Here is a 26418-nt window from a genome sequence, read left to right as displayed (position 1 = left end):
TTCAGATACCAATACGAAACATTTTCGTATGTCCCCAACTATATATAGTTACATAATTCTATAGTTACTGCATTTAGATTAATCCAGATCAATCTAGATACTTCGTTTAAATTATCTTCGTAACCTACACTCAATTCGGATTTTCAATTTAATAAATGAGAAACTTGGTACACATAAATTATGGGATTATCCGTTTCAGATTAAGTTATATGGTATTGAAATTTTTTTTAGAGTAGAATAAATAAAATTTTCTTTTCGTTAGATTTCATATTTACGTATGCATGTACCCACTTAACCTGCAAAAAATTATTTTCTTCTGGATTCAACCAGTTATTAACAGATTCTATCTGTATTTATATTTACGTTTGCATTAAAAAAGTACACATCCTATTCTTCTTTTGCAGATAAAATTATATGTACTTCGAAGAAGTCGTAATTAAAGAACGTGATGAATTCGTAAATATGCATCTTCGAGTATGTTAAATTTGAAAATACCTTTAACACTTTTAGTACATAAGTACGATAGATGGGAGTACGACAATTTTTCCGCAGTGTCCTTATAGGCATCCCTATCGGGATTACCTTTTTGGACACAATTGGTTACATAGCCAAGGTAGAAGGAATCTCTATGCAACCAACCTTAAACCCAGATATCAAACACTGTGATTACGTTTTTCTGAGTCGTTGGGCAGTTCGTTCTCAAAATATTCAGCGTGGTGAGATAGTAGCTGTTATATCTCCCAAAGTACCAAGCCAAACTCTGATTAAGCGTGTTGTGGGACTTTCTGGAGATGTTATAAGCACACATGGATATCGGACTGACGTATTAAAGGTATTCAACTTGTTCCTTTGTAAATATTTGTCTGTTCTATTTGAGTGCTTAATAAGAATATTTATTTATTAGATACCACAAGGTCATTGTTGGGTAGAAGGAGATCATACTGGTCACTCTATGGATTCTAATAGTTTCGGACCAATTTCTCTTGGTTTAATAACTGCCAAAGCAACTTTCATAGTGTGGCCACCTAGTCGTTGGCAATACCTTCATCCTTTTACCAGCTAGATTAAATCTAATTTATACACAATGAGGGCTGTTAGTTTTGTTAAAAGACTGCAATGGGATTTACCTGGTACTGTGTGCAGACATGGATTGACAATAGGAGATGTAGATAACGATGGGGACAATGAATTAGTTGTTGGTACAGCAGAAGGAGAACTTTATATTTTCAAAGTAAGTTATTTATTTACTAATAACTTTATGCTTAGAAGTTAGTCTCTGTGGACATTGCAACAACTACTTTGAAACACTGTTTCACAGGGATCAGAGCTGTGGCAGAAAATACCAGGTTTAGGTATTGTGACCAGCGTAGCTATAGGAGATATTTTCAATTACGGACGAAACGCGCTAGTAGTGATTTGTGGAGATGGCTGGGCACATATTTTTTACAGTCCAAGATCTGTTAATCCTAGTACTATTAACGCAACATCCGCTCAGCAATTAGTTAAAGAAACAGCTGATCAAGATAATATTAAAAGTGGTGAGTTAAAAAATTGAATCATGGCTTGATTAAGGAAAAGCATATTTCTCAAATTTATATCGTCGGATATAATTACAGGCTATGCAAACGTGGATATCGTGACAGGTGTTAATATGACAAATTCTCAGAGTTCAGATCAAACGGATGGTAATAGCGACGGGAACGAGTTATCTGGTAAAATGGAATGTGTTCATGTACAAAGAATCCCAACAAATACAAAGGTAGTGTTAGTAGCCGATGTAGATAGAGATGGTGCAAACGAGATGATTTTAGGCTTGACCGACCGCGTAGTTAGGTCTTACAGATGGTCAAGCAATTTAGAATTAGGAAGAGGAAAGTTAGTTGGATTAAATAAGTGGGAGTGTGCCAATCAAATAGGAACAGTTACATTGCAAGTATGTTAACTCTAGTTAACTTGAAAATAAGATTGATGACAGTAGTTAATTTTTCGATTTCTGTTTAGCATACGGCGGATGGTACACCAACGTTATTAGTTGCTCAACCCGGAGGAACGTTCATGCGTATTAAATGTAATCCCAAAGATGGCCATTTAGAGGATGAAGCTCACAAAACAGACGATGAATCAGCAGCAAGCTGCGTAGATTATCAAACATTGGGAATATCGCGAATGCGTAATCAAAATATATCGACAGAAATTATAGGAGATTTGGAACCTACAACAGAGAATAAAACGTCGAACGACGAAAGTAAAGACTCTACAGCCAAGCAGAATGTTTCGAGTGAAATTCAACACAATAGAAATTTAAAATCTGGATCATCGGAATTTAAAGAAAATAATCCACAATCGGAACTAAAGAAAGATAATTTGGGTACAGCGGAAGTAGAGAAAGCCTCCGAAAAAACTGATCCTCCGACCACAGATCAAGTCGATGGTAATCTCATAGGGGGCAATTTAATTCTTGGCGACTACGACGAAAAAACGGAAAAGGACTCGTCGTTATCTGCGTACAAACATTTGTCTTGTTCAGAAAATGTCGACAATAATAACACCGAAAATTTCAAATTAAAAGATAAATCCGAAGGTACCACGAATACCGAACAAATTTCATGGCAGGGAAAACCTTACGCTCTTGCCACTTTAGATGGGACAATAATGTTAGTGAAGGATGAAAATATTTTATGGTAAGATTGAAATATAAAAATGTTCGAATTATTTTGCGACAGTTTGTATATCGTACAATTTACACGTTTCTTTTTTAGGTCCATGCAAGTAGATCGTCTGATATTCGCTTTGTGTCGACTAGACGTAACCGGAGACGGTTCTGACGAAATAGTGGCTTGCACGTGGGATGGACAAACTTATATTTTAGATCAACAACGAAACAGCGTACGCTTTCAGTTCGAGGAGCCGGTTAGGGCATTTTGTACCGGTAACTACAACGTTTCCCCCGGGATTTCAACACCTTGTCTTGTATATAATACTTTTAATAATAAGGTAAGTTTTCCTTTTTTCTTTTCCAAGGCGTAACGAGAAACGAGAACATTAAAAAACGTTAAAGAATACTTACAGATTTTCCTTTACTACGACGTTACGCTTCCAAGTATGGTCATCAAATCTTTCAACCCTCTGGAGGAGCTCGACCCTGAAGAGAAAAAGACTTTAGATGATCTCTTACAAAACTGTCACGGTACGGAAAGACAACAAAGAATGCAACAGTTCACGGAATGGTTGTTATACGGAATATCTTAGAATTACGTAATACTATAGTTTGTATATAAAATAAAAAAAATACTAGCATATTCTCGTAAAATGTTCGTGTTCTTATTTCACGCGACGTTATACCTTACGCGTACAACATTTTTTCGAATAAAACTACGATTCGTCGAAACAGAAATGCTATTTAATTAACGCGTAAAAAAATTTATTGCTTGGATTAAGATATCTTTTTTCATTCGAGAGAACGATAGTCTAATTCTATCGACAGGATACAGCTGCTTGCGTCTTATCAAGAATAATATATGACCAACAAAAAAATCTCATTATAGATTTTTGACAAACAAGGTCTGCGATCGTATCGGCCAAATCCAATTTCAGGACACCTAACTGTTTGCGAAACACCGTGAAAAACAGAACTTTATCTGTCCATCGTAAATTAGGTTGATATTCGTATAACATCGGCTAGACATATAACATGATGTCTGAGCGTCATCGTTGTCAGTGGGAATGTAGATCTCATCGGGTACTTTTCCAACCATTAACGAAATCATTGTATCTTTCTGATAAGATTAAATATGATCGATGCATAGGAAAAGTATAAAAATCTCTGGAATTAGTAGTTAAAGTATTTGGGACTGTCGGTTCGAAGTCGCGATTGAAACAGTGATTCGGTAGCATCGCGTCGGAGAGGAACAGAAACTTGGCATGTGAGTGTCGTATTTACATACAACGTTATCTTTATATTTTCAATGAGTCTACGTGAATCTATCGATCACATCGATAGATAGTTTTCCGTCTAAGTGAACGTGCACGTTACGTAAATCAAAAACAATTCGAACGGTCATATAAAAATAAAATAGATTTAGCGACTTTTTCTATTGCGACGAATCCTATGGCATCGTAAATAAGGAAGAAAATCGGTCGAATAGAGCAGCTTTTGATTTGCAATAGTTTGATAATTCGAGGAGTGCAAGTATAGAAGCGGCGAGTTGTCGCGTGAATGCTAATTTTTTAATTTATTTTAGAATGGCAGAGAATGAAACGACAGCGGAATTCCTCGAACAAGGATTGAGGCATCTGACATTCGGATGGACCGATTACACCTTGTTTATCGGCCTCTTAGGCATCAGCGTCTTGATAGGAATTTATTTCGGCTGTTTCAGCAAGAAACAGGATAACACCACCGAGTACTTGCTCGGGGGGAAAATGATGTCCTGTTTTCCGGTTGGCATGAGTCTGGTCGCAAGGTAATCAAGAACTTTGAAAATATCTCTCGCGGAAAGACGACGACAAGCTTATGAAAATTTCTACGACGGTTACCAGTTCGTTAAATTAAGTTGTACTTAATTTATTTCAGTCACGTATCGGCGGTCTCTTTGCTCGCCATACCTGTCGAAGTCTATCAGTATGGTACACAGTACGCTGCCTGCATTTTTACATCTTTCATATCGTGCGGTCTCATTTCCCTTATCTATTTGCCCGTGTTTTATCAACTTCAATTGACCAGCACTTTCGAATACTTGGAGATGAGATTCACGAGGCCGGTTCGAACCTTCACCTCGTTCCTCTACACCCTATCGTTGGTGATTTACATCCCTTTGATCATTTACGTGCCGGCGTTGGCTTTCTCGCAGGCAACATCGATCAATCTGCACCTGATCACGCCGATAATCTGCACCGTGTGCATATTCTATACGACCATAGTAAGTCTCTCTCTCTTTCTTTCTTTCTTTCTTTCTTTCTCTCTCTCTCTCTCTCTCTCTCTCTCTCTCTCTCTCTCTCTCTCTCTCGATACGACATTGAGTTAATCGTTAGAGGTTCAATTGTATTTCTCGGAATTCCGATTCACATGGAATATCCAAATTTTGTCTTGCTCTTTCAAACATCTGTTTGCGAAAGAAACTCGGACCGCTAAGGATTAACACAGACGAGACGGTGTTTATAAACATCATTTGACACGACGTTCAAGAAATACTCGGAACTAGTCGACGAAATTGCGAAAGACGCCATGAATGGAGGCGTATCAATGATTTAAAGTGGAATTATCAAAGCGTCGCGTACCAGTCGTTGTAAAAAATTTACAATGTTTGTAGTGTCAACACGCGCGAAACCGGTAGTCGTCGAAAGATTACGGCTCGCTCGAACGTTTCGCGCCGAGATGAATTGTATCGATCGTCTCGTTTCACGGTTGATCGAGAAAGGCATCGATAGGTTCGTTCCGAAGATAAATCTCCGTTTCGAAACCTTCAGGGTGGCTTGAAAGCTGTCGTATGGGCGGATACTGTTCAAATGACCGTAACACTGGGTAGCCTCTTCGCCGTGCTCATCTTGGGTATCGTATCCGTGGGCGGTGTAACCGAAATTTGGAAGAAAGCAGAGGAGGGGAGCAGAATTGTGTTCTGGAAGTACGTTCATGTATCCAATATTTACGATTCGAACATAAATTGTGACTCGATTTGTTCTGTGCTTGGGTGGTATTTGCTTTATCTTAACAACCCTTTGGACCAAAGGTCCCAAGGATTTTTCCTTAGATTTCTGGGGACTCTCCAACTGTTTGCTTTAGGAAACGAAAGAAAAGAGCAGATACCTCCCAAGAATACAACGCGTGTTATCCATTCTGAACACTATTCTGAATTCGTTCCTGTTTACAGCATGGATCCCAGCCTGGACATTAGAAACTCGTTTTGGGGTATGTCGGTGGGAATGACGGTAACATGGATATCAGGATTGGGTATAAACCAGGTCTCTATGCAAAGATTTTTGGCGGTGCCCAATATCAGGGAGGCTCACAAGTGAGTATCCGCGTGTCTTTCGAAAAGGTAACGTGAAAACCGTAACGAGAATTGAATTCCACAGGACGATCGGGTTCATGGCGGTGTGTCTGATCATCATAAAGTGGATATCGGTCTTCACCGGGCTCATAATGTTTGCCAGGTACCATAAGTGCGACCCCATAAGTACGCACGTACGTTGTCTCTTTTCTCCCCGTTCGGCGTCACGCGTCACACCGTGTCGCTTGTTCCCGCAAAATAGTAACGGGCCAATTGGTTTCCAGGTAATCTCGAGGAGCGACCAATTACTTCCGTATTACGTGCTGGACGTTGCCGCGAATATTCCAGGACTTCCCGGCCTCTTTCTGGCCGGTCTCGTCAGCGCCGGTCTCTCGGCAATGAGCGCTGCTTTGAACACGGTCGCTGGCACAATTTACGAGGATTTCATCGATCCATGGCTGCCGGAGAACAACAATAAAGAGACCAGGGCGGCGAACATCATGAAAGTAAAAACGATAAAAAAATACGCCAGCTGTTTGCTCGAGTCTTAGTTACGACGTTCGTTCGCTACGAGTTCGAAGAGATGGGCAAGATTCTGATCTACGCAAATATTTGGACGATACGAGATAAGAACGAAAGATAAATTTCGTCGAGTAAAAATTAGAGTTTGATTTATAGATCGAATCTCCGATATTTCATTGGAATAGAATCTTGCTTGTTTCTGGTTAAAAATGAATTACGCGCTTAGAAGGAACACGATTTTCAGGTTACGGTGGTCGTGGTGGGATTGATATGCATATCGTTGGTTTTCGTCGTGGATCGATTAGGCGATATCTTTCAAGTCTCTGTAACTCTCCATGGGATCACGCATGGAGCGATGCTGGGCATCTTTTCCCTGGGTATGTTGGTACCTTGGGCAACCTCGAAAGGTGTGATAGCTGGCGGATTGGCTTCCATGGTGCTGATGACTTGCATCATCGGTGGCGCTCAAGTTAACGTGGCTCAGAAACGATTGATTTATCCGCCGCTTCCGATCTCGAACGATCAGTGTTCGAACGTATACGACCAGTTTAATCAAACGATGAGCAATTACACTATTTCCAGTTCACCGACCGACGAAGACAAGCCTTTCGTTCTCTTTACTCTATCGTTCATGTACTATACTCTCACCGGTTTTTTGATAGCAATGGTGGTGGGTACGCTGACCAGTTTCCTATTCGGCGCTCACGACTTGAAGGACGTCAACAGAGATCACTTTCCACCGATCATTCAGAGGTAAGAGTTTATTCGCGATTCCCTGGAAACAAGGGACGAGCTGCGACGTTACGTTCTTCATCACTAGGAAATACGCGTATGGTTTTAGATTTTTACCACCGAAAGAGTATAGCGAGGTACCGATGTATTCGATCCCAACGAAGCTGGTGACGGAAAAAGAGAAGACGAGTACGTGACACGGACGCGGCGCACATGACTTCCTCCTTTACCCCTGACATTGTGTTCAATTGTACTGTTAAGAACGAATCGAGGGACGATTAACTTGTACGTTAGAAGTAAACGATGTTTGTAAAACATATCGGCGAAGAACTGTCCGGAACAAACGAATTCTTGAACGATGAGGTGAGACCGGGTGCATCGAACGACGCGACGCCGACGGTCCCGTTCGTCGCGAGAAAGCAACACGCATAACTGGTCCGTCTCGGGTTGAAAGCACCCATTAGTTCCTCGATGAGGGTGTCAAGTTGACTAGATTATATATCTGTCCCACGCATCTCGATACAAACAACACTCCCAAAACATCTGGAGGAACGATGCCTATCGGATTAGGACGAATGTAAATCCGAGGGGTGTTTTCTGTCGAGTCATTCGTCGAGACGGTCCTGAAAATCCGCGAAAGATCGATCGTAAAGTACGCGTTATAGTGCTTGCACGTGTCCGCGAACGCTGCTCTATTCATCCGAGTGTAAAAGACGCGATTTCAATTGAAACGAAGCGCGCAACGCCCTGAAACGTTACAACTCATTTCCACGATACTTTTTTTCCCGTGTTGAAAGTCCGTTCGACGTGGCATAAAGTGGTTTCGATTCGTCTGAAGAATGTTTACCGTTCCACGAATGGCGGCCAGTAACCCGCGATAGAATTCGAAAAGTAGCGCGCGATTTATCGTCAAAATAGTTTACGGTTCCCGATCACAATAGGGAAGACATTACGGGCGTTGAGAAAAATCGATAACAGAGATATATATCGCGACGACACAAAGGACGCGTTCGCGAGAATGCTTTTCCATCGACCGTGCTCGACCGATCGAAATGTGTGCAGCGAATCGCAGCTTTCTAAAGTCCTGCGGTATTACGAAGTGTTAACATTCCTATAACCACACGCGTTGCGTCCATTGCGTCGAGAGCTGCTTCGTGGCGCCTCCGCGAAAGAGTCCTTCGAGGAATCGACATCTTTCCTTTCGAATACGATTTTGAAATGATTTTGAAATGATTTTGATACTCGAAGCGGCGGTATGCAGAGATTTTCAGCTCGAGTTCCCGATCGAATTTTTGCTCCAGGTACAAACACCGTTGACCAAGCTAACAGGTATATCAGCCGTGAACTGCCGCGAGTATGGGTCTACTTGATGTCGAGATTTACGATACGAATCCGTGGAACGTGCCATTTAGGAACATCTGCCATTTCCAAAGAATTTCGTTTGCAATTTTTTTAATACGGAGCTAGACATTGACGTACCTAGATTACATCTTCCAAAAATAATTTGATTCCAAGAAAGTCGATCAGCGACGCAGAGATAAGAGATCGCGGCATGACGCACACCAAGAGTCAACGGTGAGTGTCAACGAAGCTAACCCTTATCACCGGTTCGGAAGATGTTATCGATGGTTTTCGAGAGAACTCGGCCGACGACTGAGGCGATTCGTGAAGGAGGACTCGCAGGGACATTACGCGTCCGGCGTGGAAACGAACGGCACTTCTGTCTCGAACCGGGGACCGCATTCCACCGAACCATTTTATTTTATTGGACTGAAAGGTGTCAAATATAGGTGGCAAGGGCCCACCTACTTAAATTCCTGTCTCCTTCCGTCCTTCTTCCACCACGATCTGATTTCAGCGTGTAGGTAAAAATCAAGGGAGGGGTCGGCCCATTGTGGCAGGATGACAGATTTTTGACAGATTCTGTCTGATTTGGTGTCGAGTGACGGAGACCCAGGAGAGCCTGATCTCGATGCATTCTCGCGGTTAACTAGCCCTACTATCCTCATCCCTCGAAATCGTTCGGCTCGATCCGATCAATTTCGTTGCTTGTCATTCGTTACGTTCCTGCACGCGATACGTAACTTGCGCCGATCGAATCCCAAAGGCTGTTCAAATTATACAGCAAGTTTGTATACTTTCGAAGAGATCGGAATCCATTGTCTCAGAGGACAGCTAGGTCTAATCAGCGCGACACGAGGACGATCGTTCCCGTATAAGCAAAGATTAACATACCGCGACGAGAAGGCGAGCAAAAGAAGCGGGTCTGGCATAGAAGGAAGAAGGAAAAAAAGTATCGAAGAGATCTATAGGTCGTAGGAGCAATGGGTACGAAGCTACCGTCGGAGGTTTGGCTTAGGTTCTAATCTCTCCCTCTTTCTTCCTCGTTCTCGGTTTCTCGACGGAGCGCGACTATACGACGGGGTTCCCCGGGTTTTGTGTGGCCACGGTATACGCGCAAAAGCGCATAAAAGCTGAGGGGGTCGTACGGTGTGGGATACGGCTTATTTCGGCGACAATGCTTAGGGCCAGGCGCGAGCATAAAGGAGCATAATGCACCCTGCTAACGTGAAAATTATTCTGTCAAACATTCGGACGTCGGATTACGGCGGCGACCTCGTCTGCTGGCAGGACACGCTTTTTCAGAAAAGGCACGACCGACATACACAGGACCGGGCAGATGCCGAAAGGATTTCTCGGTCAACGAGACGATCGTTGATTTACGCGTCAACTCGCGGCATGGCAAATTGGGAGGTCGGCCAGCGAACGCGAAATTTATCGATCCATAAAGTCGTAACGTTATGCGCCGTTTAAGGAAAGGATTCTCCCGAACGGCGATGATATAATTCACGTTTGCGCGAGGCGATACGTTGTCGCGTATTATTGTTTTCCAGCTATTTTCGCCAACCCAACCACCGCTAAGTACGGACGTCCCCCGTGTTTCGTTTGCACTTTTATTTTCGTTCGCGTGTTATCCGGCTATTTGTATCCGTGGCCATCCCCTTTCTGCCATCCACCGCGTAAACAGACTCTATGAAAATGAATGCCAAAGTCCGACCGTCTCTCGCACGCCTCTCCTGTTCCCGTAGAACGAACAGACTCGAGGCGAGGGAGAGAGAACGAGACGGAGGATGCAATAGAAACCAGCCATGGGTTGCAGACACGCGGAATATTGTGACATTTCTTTCTTGGCTGACATTCAATTTTCAGGCTGGTAACGTCGTGCCCCCAACCGCACACACGGTACGCCCATACCCATAGAATGGAACACGATATACCCATCCAAACTCCCTTCCCATTTTTCCCCGCACCAATGCAACCAGCCGCACCCCGGGTGCTCGCAATACATGCAAACAAACAAACAAACAACCGCCGTCTGGCTCGGTCCTACGAGACCGACGCCCGTCAGAAGGAACATCGTCACGAAGTTACGCGTCTCGAATTGAAAGGAATACCTATTTTACAACTTCCATAAGAATCCAGGTGTACGAACTTACTGTTTTGCCTCGCGTGCCATCACGGATGCCGTCTCTATCGTAAACTCGAAAGAATCCTTAAAAATTTCAATTCCAGGTTCGAATATACATTCCAAACTTCGAAATCCCTTCGAAAACCGTACGCGACTGCAACTATTCCTCTCTCGTCAGCGTCGAGAGCAAAGGTTAACAATTGTTTCGAAAAAATGTTCGCGAAGCCAACTGCAGCTTACGCGAAGATGCACGCTGCGAGAATAACGACGAGAGATGAATTGAACGTGCAATATTTTCACACTGGTCGCGCTCCGTCGCACGCAATGGGACTTTTATCTTTTCGTGGTGCTACGGGAATTAACGTGTAACGTCACCCATCGGTAGTTCAGTTTGCAGTAAAAAAAGGTAACAAAAATCGGAGAAGAGTTTCGTAGTCTCCCTCTGCCACGGTAGTTCGATCAATTTGATTGGAGCTACTTTCCATCAAAGTTCCTTCCTCGATTCGGAGCAAAACCTTTGCGACACTCGTTTATGGGATTATTACGGGTATTGTCACCCCTTTGCTCTGTAATCATACACCTTTAATATCCTCCACTATTCGCGTGTATTCTCGAATTATTCAGCTTTTATTGCCGCTGTCGCCGCCACTTTGAAATATTGTTACTATTGTACGTCCTTGAAGTATATTGTGCTCGGTCAATAAATCTCTCCGTCTACTTATCTTCGCAAGACTAAGAATAGAGTGATTTATACGTTCAGCTCGAAATGCGTCGAGTTTGCACCCAGAGCGATCAACTTTAATTGGCTTTAACAGCGAAGAGTATCCAAAGGAACAACAGGCGAAAGGAACAATATAAATTTCGAAAAGCAGTCAAAGCAAATTTAATTTGTATAATTACCGTGTCTACGCTCGACGGTAATTTGCGCCACAATACCGTCACGCTTACAGGCAGCTGAATGACTTTACGGTTACAACGGCTTCCTAACAGTGAATTGATTTCAAAAGTGATTTAAATAAATTTACTGCTCTTTTAATTATCAACGATAACGCGTTAGAGAATGATTGTTTATCGGACCAAGAAGATCGGCTTAATTTCAGTGAAACAATCGCCCGTCGACGTTTCGACCTCATTTTCCGATTCTCTTCGGGATATAATTCAATCGTAGGTCATAATCACGTTGATCGTCGATTTTCGGTGCAGCTTGCTTCATTTTTGCGAAACACGTGATTAAATCGGCTGGAATACGCATTGACATACATTCTATGCAATCCTACGCTCCTTTCTTTCTTTTCCTCCATTTTCCATAATGTATGATGTGGAGACTAAAATTCCTGCAACAGCTTTACTTCTCCATCTTTGTTTTCCTTGTTAAGTTTCCAGGAATTAGTATTTCGTTGGTTGGCGAACGTGCAGCATAGTCGTTAAATGGAAACAAAAATGAAGCAAAAGGGGCGTGGATGAGAAAGCTATAGAGGCGGACAAGCGTTAGTAAGTAAAAATATCGAGTAAAAATTGGAGGATGCCATATTCAGAGACGAGCTGTTGGCTCGACCGCGCTTTGCCTCCAATTAGCATCTCTCTTAATGACGATCGTCGAGGTACACGCGCGCTCGCGTGACGTGCACCCAAGCCACCCTCCATTGCACGTTCACGGCTACTCTCCTCGTATATACACTCTCTCCATGGTACATTACGCGCGATGCATACGCTCTCACGCACACGCGGAGCGAAAGAGCGCGAGAGAGTCGGAGGACGCGGGAGAGACAGAGGAAACTCGCGAACGTGCGACAGGACGAGGGAAACGCTGAGCGAGAAGGACGGACGGGGGGGATCCATAAAAAAAGTCTTTTCCCCTACTCGTGCCTCGGTCACCCCGCCAGCGACGCTCGCCCCTTGAAAACGTAACGAATGCAATGTGCACCCTGCGCTCGCGCCCCCCTTTTCCTCCCTTCTGCATCGTATTTCTCATCGATCCCCCACCACGCTCATCCCCACTCTACGGCCGGGAGGTCTTTATTTTTATCGTCGACGAGCGGCTGGAAGGTACGTGGCGTCCGCTCACCACGCCCCTGCTGTCTCCGTCCCGCCAATCGGTCGGCTCGCGACCGGCCATTTTGGTCCATGCGGAGGCTGCGCGTTTATTTCCCCTCTTTGTCTTCCGCTCCGCGCCGTGACCTTCGCGTGTGTGGGTGCCCCTAGGACGGATGCTGCGCGCGTGTATCCCTCCGGTGGTGGGGCGGTAAACGAACAAGGCGAACAACCGCGAAAGTGGGCTCCCGGTTAGTGTTTCCCGAAATTTTTGGCAATTTGGGGACCAGAGGTGACGGGCACGGCGTTAATGGTTATAATAACGTCCCGACGCGAGATACGTTTCGATAGTCGGTCGATCGCGGGCCACGGAATATCGCGACGTTACCGGAGGCTCGTGTTGTGCGGCTTCGAATCGAGACGCTGCTATGGTAGGGGACGAAGGAAAGTAGGAGGAGGTCCGCGTCGTTTCTCCCTCTTTGATATCTCAGTAAGTACACAGAATCGCGTACGAGTTTCCTCGTTACACGGAAGACGAGCTACCGTTTAATGGTCGATAATAACGCGACGGGGACGAAAAGAGGGTAAGAGCGGGAGGCTCGAACGTACGTTCACCTTTTATCAGCCAGGATTCACGTTTCGGAGGAGAGTGGGAGAGAGGCCCTCGACTCCGAATGCTCCAAGAACCGTAGGAACCATGGAAACTGAGTAGAATTTTCGAATTTCTCCGGTTCCCGGTACTTGGTGTAAACTTCATTGGGAAAAAAGCGTTCGGCAGGGGTGGGAGTGTCTTCTTTTTCTCGTTACACCGTTAAAATTTCTCGCGAGTGTTCCATCCGAGGAAATCGCGGCTGGAAGATCGGCGCGAGGCGAGGGGAGCGAGCAGGAGGACGGACCACGAGTTCGCACACCTATTCGCCCTTTCTCTCTCCGCTTATGCCCGCGAGCTCGCGCCTGCGTGTCCGCCGAGGGAGAGGTTGGGAATCGGTGGGGAATACCACGGGAAAAGGTAGGAGAACGAGTCCGCGATATTCCATCCGAGGTTGGAATTTTTCTCGCAAGATTCTTCGTGTGTGTTCCGTCGCGCGAGAGAGGGAAATATAACGAGCAGCGAGGGTAGGGGCGAGAAGAGTCGGAGAAGAATAAGCGAGGAGTTTGCGGCCGCGGTTTCTCCCCTCGTCTCCTTTAGCCGAGTCGCGGGCATATCCAGGGGACGCGCGAACCAGAGATGGGCAAAATTTTATTTTAATAACAGCCGACGATTGAAACGTGGTCCGATTTCACGTGAGAATCGTCGATCCTTGTTTCTTTCCGCGTAACACAATTTTTTCCTTCGAATGTACGAATCGGTTATTCGAAATTTTGTCCAGATAAGAATTTTGTCCAACTCTGGCGTGTAGAACGCGTGTGTGCGTTAGCCCTGCACACGTACGCCGCGTGTAGAGGTTGGTTCGAAGGAGGCTGGTGGGGAGATTGGAAGGGAGAAGGTAGGACGAGTCGGGAGGACGAAGGCAGCGCTATCGAGTGGCGGTACCAGGAAGCAACGGCGTCGTCCGTCGTCGCAGCAGCCGCCGCCACCGGCGTGTATCGTCGTCGCCGAGAGAGAGAGAAGTCCGCCGCCGAGAGAGTATCCGAGATATCGCGCGAGACCTCGAAGTGAGTTTCACGGAACGAACGATTTCTCGCGTTCACGCGATCCGTTCGTCAGCGGACACGCTCCAATTTCCCGCAAAATCGACGATTCGATATCGCCTCGTCGCCGAGATAACAGTCGTCCAGGAGATCCGGATATCCCGCGGCTGTCCGTCGACCAGGATATGTAACCGTGTGCAAACGTGATCGAGAGCGACCGATTCAGGACGGAGTCGTGTATATTCACGTTTCGCGTGTGATACGGCCCGCGGATTCCTGACACGATAATAGCAACGGGGTCGCGAGTTCGCGAGTGAGGAACAGAAGAAAGAGGAACAGAACCGAACATTCCAGGAAACCGCACCTGGTGCTAGGTAGCCAAGACGGACGCGCCGATAGCCACGGACGGATATCCAGCAAGGACAGAGGCACCGGTACATCGAGGGGTGCGAGGGATTTGGAAAGGTAAGGAAAACTACCCTGGGTGGCAAATACTCGGTGAACTAGTGTCTTTTTACTACAAATCTGCACCAAGATGGCATAGGAGACCGTGTAGATTAGGAAATGCGATTTTAGCCACCCTCGAACTATGATAAGCTAGCGTCAGGATTAGCGACAATGGATGTAAAATGAATTGTACCCTGACGAGGGTCCTCTTTCCAATCACAATGTATTCTATATGCTGCAATATAATATAGAAGTGTAATTAAGAAATCGTAGCAGCTGGCCTAAATGGGTAGCAGCGAATACCTCCTACATTTCTGGGCGTTACTTTTCGGAGTAGCAAGCACGCATTCGTTGCTACCTGCTTTTGTTTGCCACTTATATAATCCAATTACCACCTTTCTAATTATATTTCTACCGTTGTATCGTAGCGCGTTTAATTGATCGAGGTTTCGCAGAAAAACCTAAAACATAGCGGCTTTCACGAATAAGAAAAACGTTAGTGTGATGTCCTAAAGATTTCAAAGTGAAGAAATGTTTGCGGTTGAGAAGAAATTGCAGTGTTTCTGCATTTTTCATACAGCCGAGAGAAGCAAACCAGTAGTAAATTAACGGAGCGATCGTTGCTCCAAAACGGAGCCAAATGAAAAAAGAAACGAACAAGCTCGGGGCGAAAATAATACTCCGACTGAATGTTGTTTTCAATGTACCCTGCCAAGTTCACTGCATCTCTTCCGCTGGCTATCAATTATAGATAGCTTTACCAATGTAAATAAGGATCGAGGCGAACGCTTTACCTCATGAATCTCGATGATCGAATTCGTCTCCCGCGGCGCGAGGATTCTCGACACCGAGTTGCTTTATCCTCCCCCGATCCGTCAGGATTATTAACGAGGGAAATTAACGACGGCTACCTATTCGGGGCCTAAATATTTGGAAAATCGATCGGAATGGTTCCGAATCGGTCGCGGGGAAATAACGTGGTAAACATTTGTTGCTCGCGCGCAAAGGATTCCCGTGAGATCGAGGACAAATCCGTGTTTGACAACATTCCCGAAGCTCTGTCGTGGAAAATTCTCAGAAATACGAGTACCAATCGATAATTTCGTGCCTGGATTATCGTACGACGCGAACAAGTAATTCAGAATATCTTCGAAAATTTTGAAAACGTTGGTTTTTGGTTTAAAATTTGAAGTTGTAACAAGCGGAAACGACGAATAACGTTATTGGACGTATATTTCACAGCGGCGTAGAACAAATAAAATTTAATTGGACGATCGAGATCCAAATTTTTCGTCCTATTACCGCGACACGCCCTGTGGCTGAAAATGATCTTTAAAACCCTTGGCGTTCCACCCCCGAAATAAACTATACTTATCGTCGCTAGTAGGCGTTCTAGGAACTACTAACTTTTCCTACAGATTATCTGCGAACGAGGATATTCGTTCGATCTTAGCTACCCGTGTTCCGCGATTCACGTGGGCGATCAAACGTTGCACAACTTGCACCGTCTGTGTTAAAATCGGAGATATTAATTAGCTTTACGGCGATTCGTCTGAGCAGTGAAACTTTCAAAGACGATCGACTTCCTCGGATGATTTTCGCTCAAATGGTTCACGGAAGCAAATCCCAGGTTCGTTCTGTTAATTGCGCCCAATTAACGAGCCCCCTTCTCTAACTTCCCTCGCATTCGATCATCTTTCGGGCCTATTCACAATCGGTTCCACCGTTTCTTTCGGAACCGACGTCCCGAAGAAGCGGTAAACCATCGCGTGTATTTGTCCAGAGTATCGCACAGTCATTCCCGCTAATCGTCAGGAAAAAGTACACTCGTATGGGTCTCTTCGATCGAGTAAAGCTACCGCTCGTGGAAACGGTGGGAGCCTTATGCAAAAGACATTAATCTTTGTAATTAGTTTTCGCATTCGAACGCGCCGCGCCACACTTTGGTACGGCTAATGTTCATTTAGTTGGCTGTCGACGTTTTGCCAACCCGACTGGAATAACAATGTCAACGGATTGTTAGGGAAGTGCGAGACCGAGGTAATATTTGTAGTCATCCGTACGTTCGACATAGTAAGTCGTAGTAGATAGTCTGATATATTTTAGATGTAAAATCTCCAAGATTTAATGAACTTGTCGCAAGTGTTGGGGGAAGTAGTAATTGGGAAAAAGTAACTATCATAGGTTAGAAGATGACTCAAACTCGGGAGTCGAAATAATCCTTACGATCCTTGGTAAACAGTGATCTTTGTTATTAATTCTAACACGATTTCACTTGGTGGAATCACAGTCGATCCACGTAATTCTAACGAGCTCGTCATGTTGGACTTGCGACGTTTCCGAGTGAAATGCGTCGCAACGTTGCAATTTGACGTTGAATCGCCAGAGATGGAAGGCGAAACCGACGCGATTCGCGCCGCGGAGCGCTTCCATTTCGCGATGGTATGCGAGGCGTCCGTATCGGACTTATTATTTTTGTGGCTTTCTCGTCCTTTTTACGGGACACTTGGTGCGGCGAAGTTTTCGTGGCGAGAAGTGGCCGACGACGGGGGGTTGGCGATATACGTCCCGTGTCCAGGCACCGAACGGACTGACGGACAAACGGACAATGAGAACGAAGAATGCCCCGCAGAGCCAGACATGAAGACGTCACTCAGAAACGGTAACGGCCACGACGGGGTCAGGTTCGACCTGACCGTTCCGAGCTAGCCCGAGCCAGCTGCGTTCCCGAAGCGAGTTGAACGAGTGAGTCAGCGACGAGCCTGGCAGCCCGTCGGACGTTGCGCGAGACTTCACGGATTCGAGACACCTTTCTCAAAATTTCGAGCGAAACGTCCACGTTCGATCGAAACTTGGGACCATGGAGACTCTTTCGAGCTACCGAGGACGGTCTGAAAGATTCTAAATCTAACGATCGAAAGACAAGTCTTTGTACACCCTTTATTTTACAACGCAGACCCTTGGAACTAGCTTTATCAATCGGTCAAGCGTGGACAGATAAAATCTTTCGTCTCCCAGAAATGAATCGCAACAAGATCACTCGAAATAGACCCGATACGCTTCTATCCGCTAGGCTTTCGCAACATTTACGCGGAATCTATAGACGATATTAGTTTCTCGCAGAATCGACAATGAAAGGCGAGCCGCCATTTCAACGCATCATTGCTCGGTAATGCGGTAATAAATTAAAGAGCACGGCGATAGGCGTCCGACGCTAACGCGTGATTTACAAGCGATGACATTCCGTCGGTCGGCGATAGTGTTGCCATCGGAAATCTGCCACGGCGTATGTTTATTTTTATGATGTAATCGGCGAGCTTTAGCAGAGACGTTACGAGAATCGGCTGAAGAATGCGAACTACCCGAGAGCCTTGAACCATCTTCCGCGGAAACTTGTCCTCCTCCGTGAATATTCTATTTTGTATTCGATAGGTGTTCAAAGTTTTCATTCAAACTATCTCCAACTAAACTCTTGCCTATAAAATAAAGTTGACAGTAGGAATGGGCCTCGTTCGACACGACGTTGAACGATTATTGAGCGCAGTTTCGACGGCTTCCACGAACCGTTTTCGTGGAACAAGTTGGCTCGAAGAGCCGAGTATACACAGCTACTCGTTACCAGCACGCGTAATCTAATCCTCTCGGACAAAATCCGATCTTTACGACAACTAGGACGGACAGGAATCTGCCGTCCAGTTAAGTAGATCTGTTTCGACGAGCACCTGTACCCCGGTCGCGGAGCATTCGAAAGGTTTCCAAATAGGTACGGGTTGTTTTTCCTTGCGGTCGGCGATGAAAGGACGACGACGACTGTATCCTTTTATGCGTCGATGGTGCAGTTAGGTATACACAAAGTTTGGGTCGTGCACCGCGAACAACACCACGGGCCCGTAGCCACAACAACGGACCCCCCGGTTTGGTTAATAATCAGGCTCATTGTCGTCTCTAAAAACAGCCTACGGTTTTCTGGGACTCGAATCCACTCCCTTCGGCTCGCAGGGAACTGTCCTCGATAGTCTCTGCTTTTAACCACGCTCCCGTCACTTTCTCTACCTCTACACACCAATTAGTGGTTTCGTTGAAGCTCGCCAGGGGTTCTGGTTATTCCGCAAAAGGTGCCAGGAGGACCCTACCGAAAACACCTGGACACGGAAACGGCTCAATGTTCGCCTGCCTCTCGCAGAACCGCCGCCTTAGCTCGTGCCGAGCTAGAATTTGCGGTGTTCCCGTCGAGCGGTAAAATGGACGCTCTCCTTAATGACCGGCAATATTTGGGATTCCCAGAAGCAGAATTCGAACGAATAAAAATACGGACGAGATAAAAGTTGGCCGGGTCGAGCCGGGAAGAGGACTTTCATCGGCGCGGCTTCCCGGATCAGAACGCGACCAGCACAAATCATTATTAACGACTGGCATTGTGCGCGGCCGGTGTTGTTCGTTTCGTTTGAAATATCGCGCGATGCGCTGGATCTTTATTAAGCAGCTTTGAACTGACCTGCGGTCTGCGACGACTGCCGCTTCCGAATGAATCAAAATGATTACCGCGAACGAATCACCGGGTGCTTTCGTTACATTTCATTCGATGAAAAGCAATTAACGCTCGACCGTGGATATTCCTGCGTATTTGCCATCCCTCTTTCGCGGCCTATACGTTTCGGGGTCGTAAAAGGAAAACGGCGAACCGATGACTAACGGTACCTTTCCAAAGCCGTGGAAAGGCAGGTGATTTCAGGTTAAAATACATCGGCCCGTATTAGTTGGGAGCATTGGAACACGGTAAACGACATAATCCGAACTTTTGCGGAAAATATTATATCGCATTGTTCTGGTGCGTGCGAAGCCATCCCGTAGTTACCAGTCTACCCCTCGGTACACGTACTGCTTTGCATTTAGATATCATTATACACACGAGCAACACGGTTTCATATCCGGCCGTTCTGTTCCGACGTAACTTCATTTGCGGATAGTGCTGTTAACAAGCGGCTGGCAACTTCCGTTTGCCTCTTGGTCACGTTTGACGAACGATATCTGTTTCGCAAAGTTTCGCAATGAGAGACTTTTTTCTCAATTAATAATTATATTTAAGAATCTCTCGTAATACTGATCGATGACTTTCTCGGTGTTGTACGCGATTGCCTAGTTTTGCAACATTTGGTGCTATATCGGTCGTTCTCGTGGGAACGTAGTGTATTACGTCAACTTGTTTACTCATCCTCGCGAAATAGTAACGTTATTATATCGCAAGTAAATAAACTCTACTGGCGGGGATGAGTAATTGTTCGCCCCGAAAGGGGGGTGAACGCGACGCGGTGAAAGGACGATTTGCGAGTTCGCGCTCGCGATAACGGACCCGGAGCGAATCGAGGCAGCGTCTACGATCGGTTGTATCCACCTAGCACGAATATCGTGCTCCCTTTGACACCGGTGAAAGCCTGACAAATCGTGCGGTTACGTGCGGTTTCGTTAAAAAGTGTACGTCAGAGAATGCCAACTCGTCGAACGCGTAAAAACACGCGAAGATCGATCGCGGTACCCTCGAAAAGAAGACGATGGCTGGGAAGCGATCTCATAGATCGCGAGGCCCGCGAGGCAGGAATAATCGGAGAGAAGATCGGGTCGATTTGGGTGGACCGTTCTAGGTCTCGGTCGTGTCGTTTTCGGCCGGGTCGGTTTATAATAAGGCGCTATATGGAGCCGCAGCGCAGGTGTAAGGAGGTGTCCGGCACCTTAAGGCTTCCAGTAGGGTCGAACGAGCGGCATATTTCATCCATTGTCGCCCCTCAACTCCGGCGGCGGCACTTTTCAACTTTTTATAGAGATTTTTATACCGCTATATCTATACCGCTCTACGCTGTCGAGATGCGCTCGAACGGACAGAGACGAAGGGAGACGGAGAAAGAGGCAAGGATCAGGGAAAGAGCAGTAGGCGGAGGCGGAGGGAAGGTTTGCCCCATCGCGCGGGGCTCTGAATATGAATATAATAATGAGAACGGGTTTCGTCGTCGTTCCGCTTCTCCGCTCTTCGTCCTTCGGACGGTTTCGAGCTCTCCTCTCACGACTAGTCGCTCCTCATCGTTCCCGTCCTCTTTCCTCCTTTTTCCGCTTGCTCCGACCTTATATATATATATACACACACACACACACATACATACATACATACACACATGCATAGGTGCACGAGAGAAGAGTCGGCAGCTACGGCAACAGCAACAACAAAACGAGACGTGTCACTGTACCTGTTAAATTGCCTCCTCGCACCGAACTCAACCCTGCGCGCGTTTCTCTGATGCGAGCCGATCCGTCGGACCTTGCCACCTCACCTCCCACCTCTTCATTACAACCGAACCGCGTAACCGCGATACAAACCATCGAGCAGAACGATCGAATCGGATATTTTGGAAATAACGCTCGACGTTTTCCAATTCTTGAGAAACAAAATGTTGGTTCGAGTATCTGGAAAATGTCTACGTTGCACTTGCCACTTGTTTTTCTTCGAAACGTACATAACGAAGGTAAAACAAGACTATTTGTTTGTGTAAAGAAAAAATGTCTCAGCGATCCGGAGCTGGTCGCTTTTGGTAATTGGAACGACGAGATTAATGTCGCCGGGAGAGTACGGCAAAGTAATTTAATGAATCTCTCGAGACTACGCGTTGATCGTGTTTCGCCGGGGCCTTGAAAGCTGCTACCGTATTTGCTATCAGAAAAGGATACTACTTCCTGCTGAACCGCAGCCTTCGGTTTCGCGGATACGGTCGTTACGTTTCGTTAAAAAAGAATACACCTCTTGATTACAGAAGCTGAGAAATTTCGAAAAGCCTCGAAGCGTAATTTGTCTACTTTCGCTCCTTTTTCTAAAGAGAGAGGCTTTAAGAGAGGCTCTAAATTCTTTAATTGCGCGTCTGCCGAAAGTGTTGTTCCCCAATTAACTCCGGCAGCCATCGAGCGCGGATGAAACGGAACCGGCGCGGCTACCGAAAACCATCTCCCCGGGGGCAACTTATCGTAATCATCCAGCAGGCAGATTGTAAAAACCACGGGGAATCCTTTCTTCCACGCTTCTCCTGGCGGCGGTGGCGGTGGCGGGCACGGATTGCGTGCATCAAGCGCGATAGCGACGATAGAGGGAAAAAGCGAGATGGCAGCGTGTATCGAACAGAAGGAGGAACGAGGCGAAGTAGCGAGAAATCGTGGCCGGAGAGGACGAGGGTACGGAGAGAAAGAAGAGGCAAGGAATGTTGTACACAAAGGTGTTGAGGTGGATACCCGCGTGTACGCGAGAGACCCGAGAGGCAGAGCGAAGAAAACGCGCCAAGGTGGGACAAGGAGGTGGAAACCTTTCGCATCGGTGGGTGCGTGTACCGGGCTATCGATATATTACGCCGCCAGGTTGGTGTGCGTGCAAAAGGGTGAAAAGGAGGGACATATTTTATATTTATGGGTATTTGCCGCTACTGTGCTCTCGCGCCGGCGGCTTGCGGCAGAGGAGCTAACCGGCCTCTCTCTCTTCCTTTCTCTCGATCTCCGTTGCAGCCTCCGTTCGGTGCTCCTATAGGAGCTTCCTTGTTCGTTCCAGCGTCGGCCACGGCGTATACGCCGACGTTTCTCTCCGTCTGACACTTCGGACCGGCAATACGGGACACACAACCGGCGGCCGAACCATGTGTCATCTCCCATGCCATCCCATATTCCGTTCCTACCATGATATGCTCAAGGCTCGTTCCACGCTCGCGTTGGGTATCCTTTATGGGTGTGCGCGTTTGTCCCACATCTATATATAGACGCGGGGTGCCAGCACGGGGTACAGCCAACACCATAAGAACAGACACCGTCCAATTTCTTATCTGGATACGAATTTCGGATAAGATAATCAATTTTCCATCCGTTGTTGAATACAACGTTTTATTTCAATCGCAGACGGAAATTACATTTCGCATTGAACGAACGCGCGCTGCCAAACGTCCAGTCGAGTACTTACCGTCCTCACCGAACCGAAGGTAACGCGTGGGCAGCGCGCGTTGCTCGGAGCGGAGGATAAGCGAGAAGCAACCGTGACGATGAGTAGCATCTGCGATGCGCGCAATTTTATCCGGAATGATAGACGACGAAAAAAACCAACGCGCGACGATTTACTCTCGACGTTCGATCCCGATCATTGAACAACTCGTTGCGGAATATTTCGTTTCATAATTTAGATTCCAATGCGATATTGTTTGTCTTTATTTCAAGTTTGTATCCAGATAAGCACGTTGCTCGTCTCTGCGTGCTGAGATACTACGAGGGCAGATTTTTAAACTTCCCGCCCACGGGAACGTGTTTCCTCGAGGTTTCGCACAAACGAGATTCGAAGTTTGCTTCGTGCGTAACAGCTTCTATCGGCGCTGACCTCGATCTACGGAAGCGTGAACTCGGAAATTCCTTGGCTGATTAATTCGCTGCTAAAAGGCACGCGACCGAAACAGTCGGCAGCACAGAATCGATCGGTCCAATCAACGTTCATCGCGATTGGATTCTGACGGTACGCGACATTCCCGTGCCAGAGGACGAAGAAAGCAATCTCGTCGGTTCCGAGCGAAACGCGCCGTTATTAATTTCCTCGGACAGGCTTTTTCGTGGCTGGAATTCCCGTTCGCGGAGGGATACCTCGAGGAGTGATTTACGCGTTAATTTCGAGGATCCAAACGAGACTGGATAGAAGTTTCGAAGCGAGAAAAAACGATAGACCGATTTCCTACGAGGACTGTACGTTTGTTGGAATCATCGCCAGCAGCGGCACCTTCTCGCTCCTCTTCGCTCTCCTTTTTATATAGGATCGCTCTTCTTCTTTCTCCCCGTCCAACCGGGACTTTTACTTTTTGTATGCGTTTGCCGAAGAATTTATGAGCGGGGTTTGTGACTCGGGCCACCGGGTGCCTCATCCCTTAATTAAGGATTGTGCCACCGATTTGCCGTCCCTTTTCGCGAATATGTCTCTTCTTCGGTGCGCGGCGCGGCCACGCTAATGACCTTGACCCGACGAACACGACCCGAACGATCCTCGACGAAACTCGAATCCGACGACCTTAATCTTCCTCTCGCGTAAAAGCCAAGGTGAAAGTTATCCGCGTTATCGTCCCAGTCGACGTTGGAGAACCCTTCGATTTTCTATCATTCTGCTCTGTCTAGACGAGAGCTATCAATTGCATCGTTAAAAATCTTCAGATCTTAGCTATTCGATGATCTGCTCAGAATTAGTACGCAGACGAGAAGAAGCAACGAACCAACCAGAACTCCGCCTTAATCCTTCGTCGAACGCGAAGACACGGAGTTTCCCTGTTTCGACGAAACGAGCCGCACCGAGGCATGCTCGCGGAAAAACCACAGCGGCTTAATCCGTCGGCCAGCCAGGGCTTCCCGTGTTCTCGCGCGTAAAAATTCTCCCATCGATGCGACCCGAGTCGTCGAATTATAACGCGGCGCGCAACACCTTCTTCGCGTGCCGTCTATCGTCGGAGCGAGAAGGACAGACGGGGAAAAAGAAGAGCGGGAAAACCGAGGACGAGAGATCGCGTCGAGCACATTGCGTGGATCCTTAATGCAAAGCGACTACGGGCGACGAACCGTGATGCACCCCGTCTAATGCCTTCTAAAAGCATCCTCCGAAACCCGACGAGAGGAGAGCTGAAACGAGGTTGAAGCAGCGGCAGAGGCGGAGACGGAGGCGGAGGCTCGGACCAGAGGAAATACGAGGAGCATTAGCAGCGCGGAGATTGCAAGAAAAGAGTGGAGCAAAGATAGAAGGAACTCGAGAAAATGAGAGGGTCGAAAACCTAGCGATCGGAGAAGCCCGGGAAGCAGGAGAAGGGGGACGGAACGACGAACAGTATTGTACCGTAATTTGTCGAAGTGTGTCCAAGGAGAAGGAACCCACGACGAGTCTCTTCCCAAGTTCCTCCCTTTCTTCGTCGGTTTGTCTTGCCCCCGGCGCAACGAATCAGGGGGTTAACCTAGCGATGCAAAACACAACGCCCCAACCATTACGGCGAACAGTGGCGTTCTTTGCTCATGGAAGGGCGTTGGGATCCTGTTTTTGGAGGAGTTTTCAAATTGTTTAGAAATTGGACAAGATCGTGGGGACGATGATAATATTTTTTTTTTTTGTCGTATCAGCTTTTTTCTATATCTTTCCAGATCCATCGATTTCTTAATAAAAAAGAAAGAAAATAAAAAAAAATGGGCATTTAAAAAAATTCAATCCCTGAAAGGGTGAAAAGGGGTTGCATCGTGTTCCTTTATTGTAAAGACAATTTAGTTAGGAAATTTGTTAATCCAAAACATTGTTTACATTTGTAGGATAGAATAAGAATAGCGAGGATAGGGTGAAACCGCGGGGCACAGCTAGTATTTTATAAAATTGTTGTAGATCGTACGAAAGAGAGAGAGAGAGAAATAGGCTCGGATGTTCGAGCAGGTGGATCGATAGGACGAGAGCTAATAAAGGAGTCACGCGTTTATCGCTGCGCGTTTAATTAAACGACTCGGTAATTCTCCAGTGGCGCGAGATAAATCAAGATCTTTACGACTCGACGTCCGGTAAACGTTAGCCGCGTTAAAATATCGTTCAACGTGTGACGAGTCGTAATTATGAAACGCGTCCGTTACCGACGGACTTTTTTCTGTTCCGTCGGGAACGAGTGCGCTTCACTCTCGCAGTCGCGAACGCGTCGACAAGTGATTATCAGGTGGCGATGAATTCGAAACACCTGGAGGACAGTGACATCGCTAGCATTGGAGTCGCCCAGGACGGCAACAGAATCTTTTGTACGAATAATAAGTAGTAGTAAATCAGAAGTTCTAGCGACGCCATCGAAGGTGTATATCGACCTTGTTGGACAACCTAGCCAAGAACAGGACGATCGAGAAAGACCACTCGAATGGAGGTGGTCAGCGGCGATTGCGATCACGATTTCGATCTCTCGCCGCTCCCAGGACATCTGTCATCCGCGGAATGGGATCTCGAGCAGTTTTCGTAGCGAAATAAACACGCGGGCGGCCAGCGAAGCCTACTGTCCTGGTAGCCGTCCGATTCAGATATTCAATTATCGGTGGCAGCGTTAAATCATGCGAATCGAGCTTGCGAGCGGGTCGCGTGATTACCATACGACCGTTCGATCGCGTAGAAAGGTTCGTTGCGGTGTAGACTTACACAGGAATAATTAAATACTGTCTTGCGAGTGTCCAGAGTGACAAGCCACAAATCGAACCGGTTTCAGCCTTAATAAAATTGAACGTCGTTATCTTCGCCGATAAGGGTATCAGCGACGAGAAGTTAACTTCTCCGCTCCGATGATTTTTGTCACCGTCTCGCGCTTTTATTCTTCGTTGTTACTGGAATTATTCGAGAACTGCGCCAAATTTTCATTGGGTCAAGCGAGCCACCGAGTCCTGAGTATTCCGGAAATTTAACGGATATATTGCTCGATTGGTCCAGGAAGTTGGAGCAATCTGTACCACGCGAACAAAGTGAACCACGCATCTGGAAACTAGCGGACGCTCGCGGTAGGTAAAAGTGTTCGTAGAAAGTGTGCTTCTTCGCGTGGAATCCTTGAAGCGGACCAG

At 46.5% G+C, this 26418-nt stretch overlaps 4 protein-coding genes across 5 annotated transcripts in view; all 4 read left to right on the top strand.

The window, feature by feature from the left end:
• Window positions 1-81: 81 nt before the first annotated feature.
• Window positions 82-1063, top strand: LOC128891007 (mitochondrial inner membrane protease subunit 2). The gene is made up of 3 exons (XM_054150128.1): window positions 82-212; window positions 405-832; window positions 905-1063. Exons 2-3 carry the CDS (start codon window positions 527-529, stop codon window positions 1061-1063), a joined length of 465 nt encoding a protein of 154 aa, XP_054006103.1. The 5' UTR covers window positions 82-212; window positions 405-526.
• A 21-nt stretch (window positions 1064-1084) lies between these two features.
• LOC128890986 (KICSTOR complex protein ITFG2-like) lies at window positions 1085-3308 on the top strand. Of its 2 annotated transcripts, XM_054150084.1 has the most exons (7): window positions 1085-1231; window positions 1319-1538; window positions 1617-1933; window positions 2002-2245; window positions 2375-2681; window positions 2760-2994; window positions 3070-3308. In XM_054150084.1, exons 1-7 carry the CDS (start codon window positions 1085-1087, stop codon window positions 3247-3249), a joined length of 1650 nt encoding a protein of 549 aa, XP_054006059.1. In that variant the 3' UTR covers window positions 3250-3308. The 2 variants fall into 2 exon arrangements, with proteins under 2 accessions (XP_054006059.1, XP_054006058.1); XM_054150083.1 differs by having other exon boundaries at window positions 2002-2681.
• Window positions 3309-3723: 415 nt separating this feature from the next.
• LOC128890985 (sodium-coupled monocarboxylate transporter 2-like) lies at window positions 3724-7558 on the top strand. Its single transcript, XM_054150082.1, has 9 exons — window positions 3724-3923; window positions 4242-4463; window positions 4574-4919; window positions 5467-5621; window positions 5868-6008; window positions 6073-6181; window positions 6272-6493; window positions 6754-7262; window positions 7351-7558. The coding sequence occupies exons 2-9, from the start codon at window positions 4243-4245 to the stop codon at window positions 7436-7438; spliced, it is 1791 nt and encodes a 596-aa protein (XP_054006057.1). The 5' UTR covers window positions 3724-3923; window position 4242; the 3' UTR covers window positions 7439-7558.
• Window positions 7559-13918: 6360 nt separating this feature from the next.
• Window positions 13919-26418, top strand: part of LOC128891001 (homeobox protein OTX2-like) — a 43031-nt gene continuing 30531 nt past the window's right edge. Inside the window, exon 1 of the mRNA XM_054150115.1 lies at window positions 13919-14838. The gene's annotated coding sequence lies outside the window, so the exon portion shown is untranslated. The remainder of the gene's footprint in view (window positions 14839-26418) is intronic.

The sequence above is a fragment of the Hylaeus anthracinus genome, unplaced genomic scaffold (genome assembly GCF_026225885.1).
Source record: "Hylaeus anthracinus isolate JK02 unplaced genomic scaffold, UHH_iyHylAnth1.0_haploid 12001, whole genome shotgun sequence".
NCBI lineage: Eukaryota > Metazoa > Arthropoda > Insecta > Hymenoptera > Colletidae > Hylaeus > Hylaeus anthracinus.
The sequence above is the reverse complement of the archived record's forward strand: the minus strand, read 5'-3'. Positions and strand labels throughout refer to the sequence as shown.

Bases quoted from the DNA above. Each gene is read 5' to 3' on its own strand.
- LOC128890986 (XM_054150083.1), top strand. From the start codon at position 1,085: ATGAGGGCTGTTAGTTTTGTTAAAAGACTGCAATGGGATTTACCTGGT. The intron at 1,539-1,616 runs GTGAGTTAAAAA...ATATAATTACAG, and splicing joins TCAAGATAATATTAAAAGTG to GCTATGCAAACGTGGATATC. The intron at 2,995-3,069 runs GTAAGTTTTCCT...GAATACTTACAG, and splicing joins ATAATACTTTTAATAATAAG to ATTTTCCTTTACTACGACGT.
- LOC128890985 (XM_054150082.1), top strand. From the start codon at position 4,243: ATGGCAGAGAATGAAACGACAGCGGAATTCCTCGAACAAGGATTGAGG. The intron at 4,920-5,466 runs GTAAGTCTCTCT...CGAAACCTTCAG, and splicing joins GCATATTCTATACGACCATA to GGTGGCTTGAAAGCTGTCGT. The intron at 6,494-6,753 runs GTAAAAACGATA...CACGATTTTCAG, and splicing joins GGGCGGCGAACATCATGAAA to GTTACGGTGGTCGTGGTGGG.
- LOC128891007 (XM_054150128.1), top strand. From the start codon at position 527: ATGGGAGTACGACAATTTTTCCGCAGTGTCCTTATAGGCATCCCTATC. The intron at 833-904 runs GTATTCAACTTG...TTTATTTATTAG, and splicing joins ATCGGACTGACGTATTAAAG to ATACCACAAGGTCATTGTTG.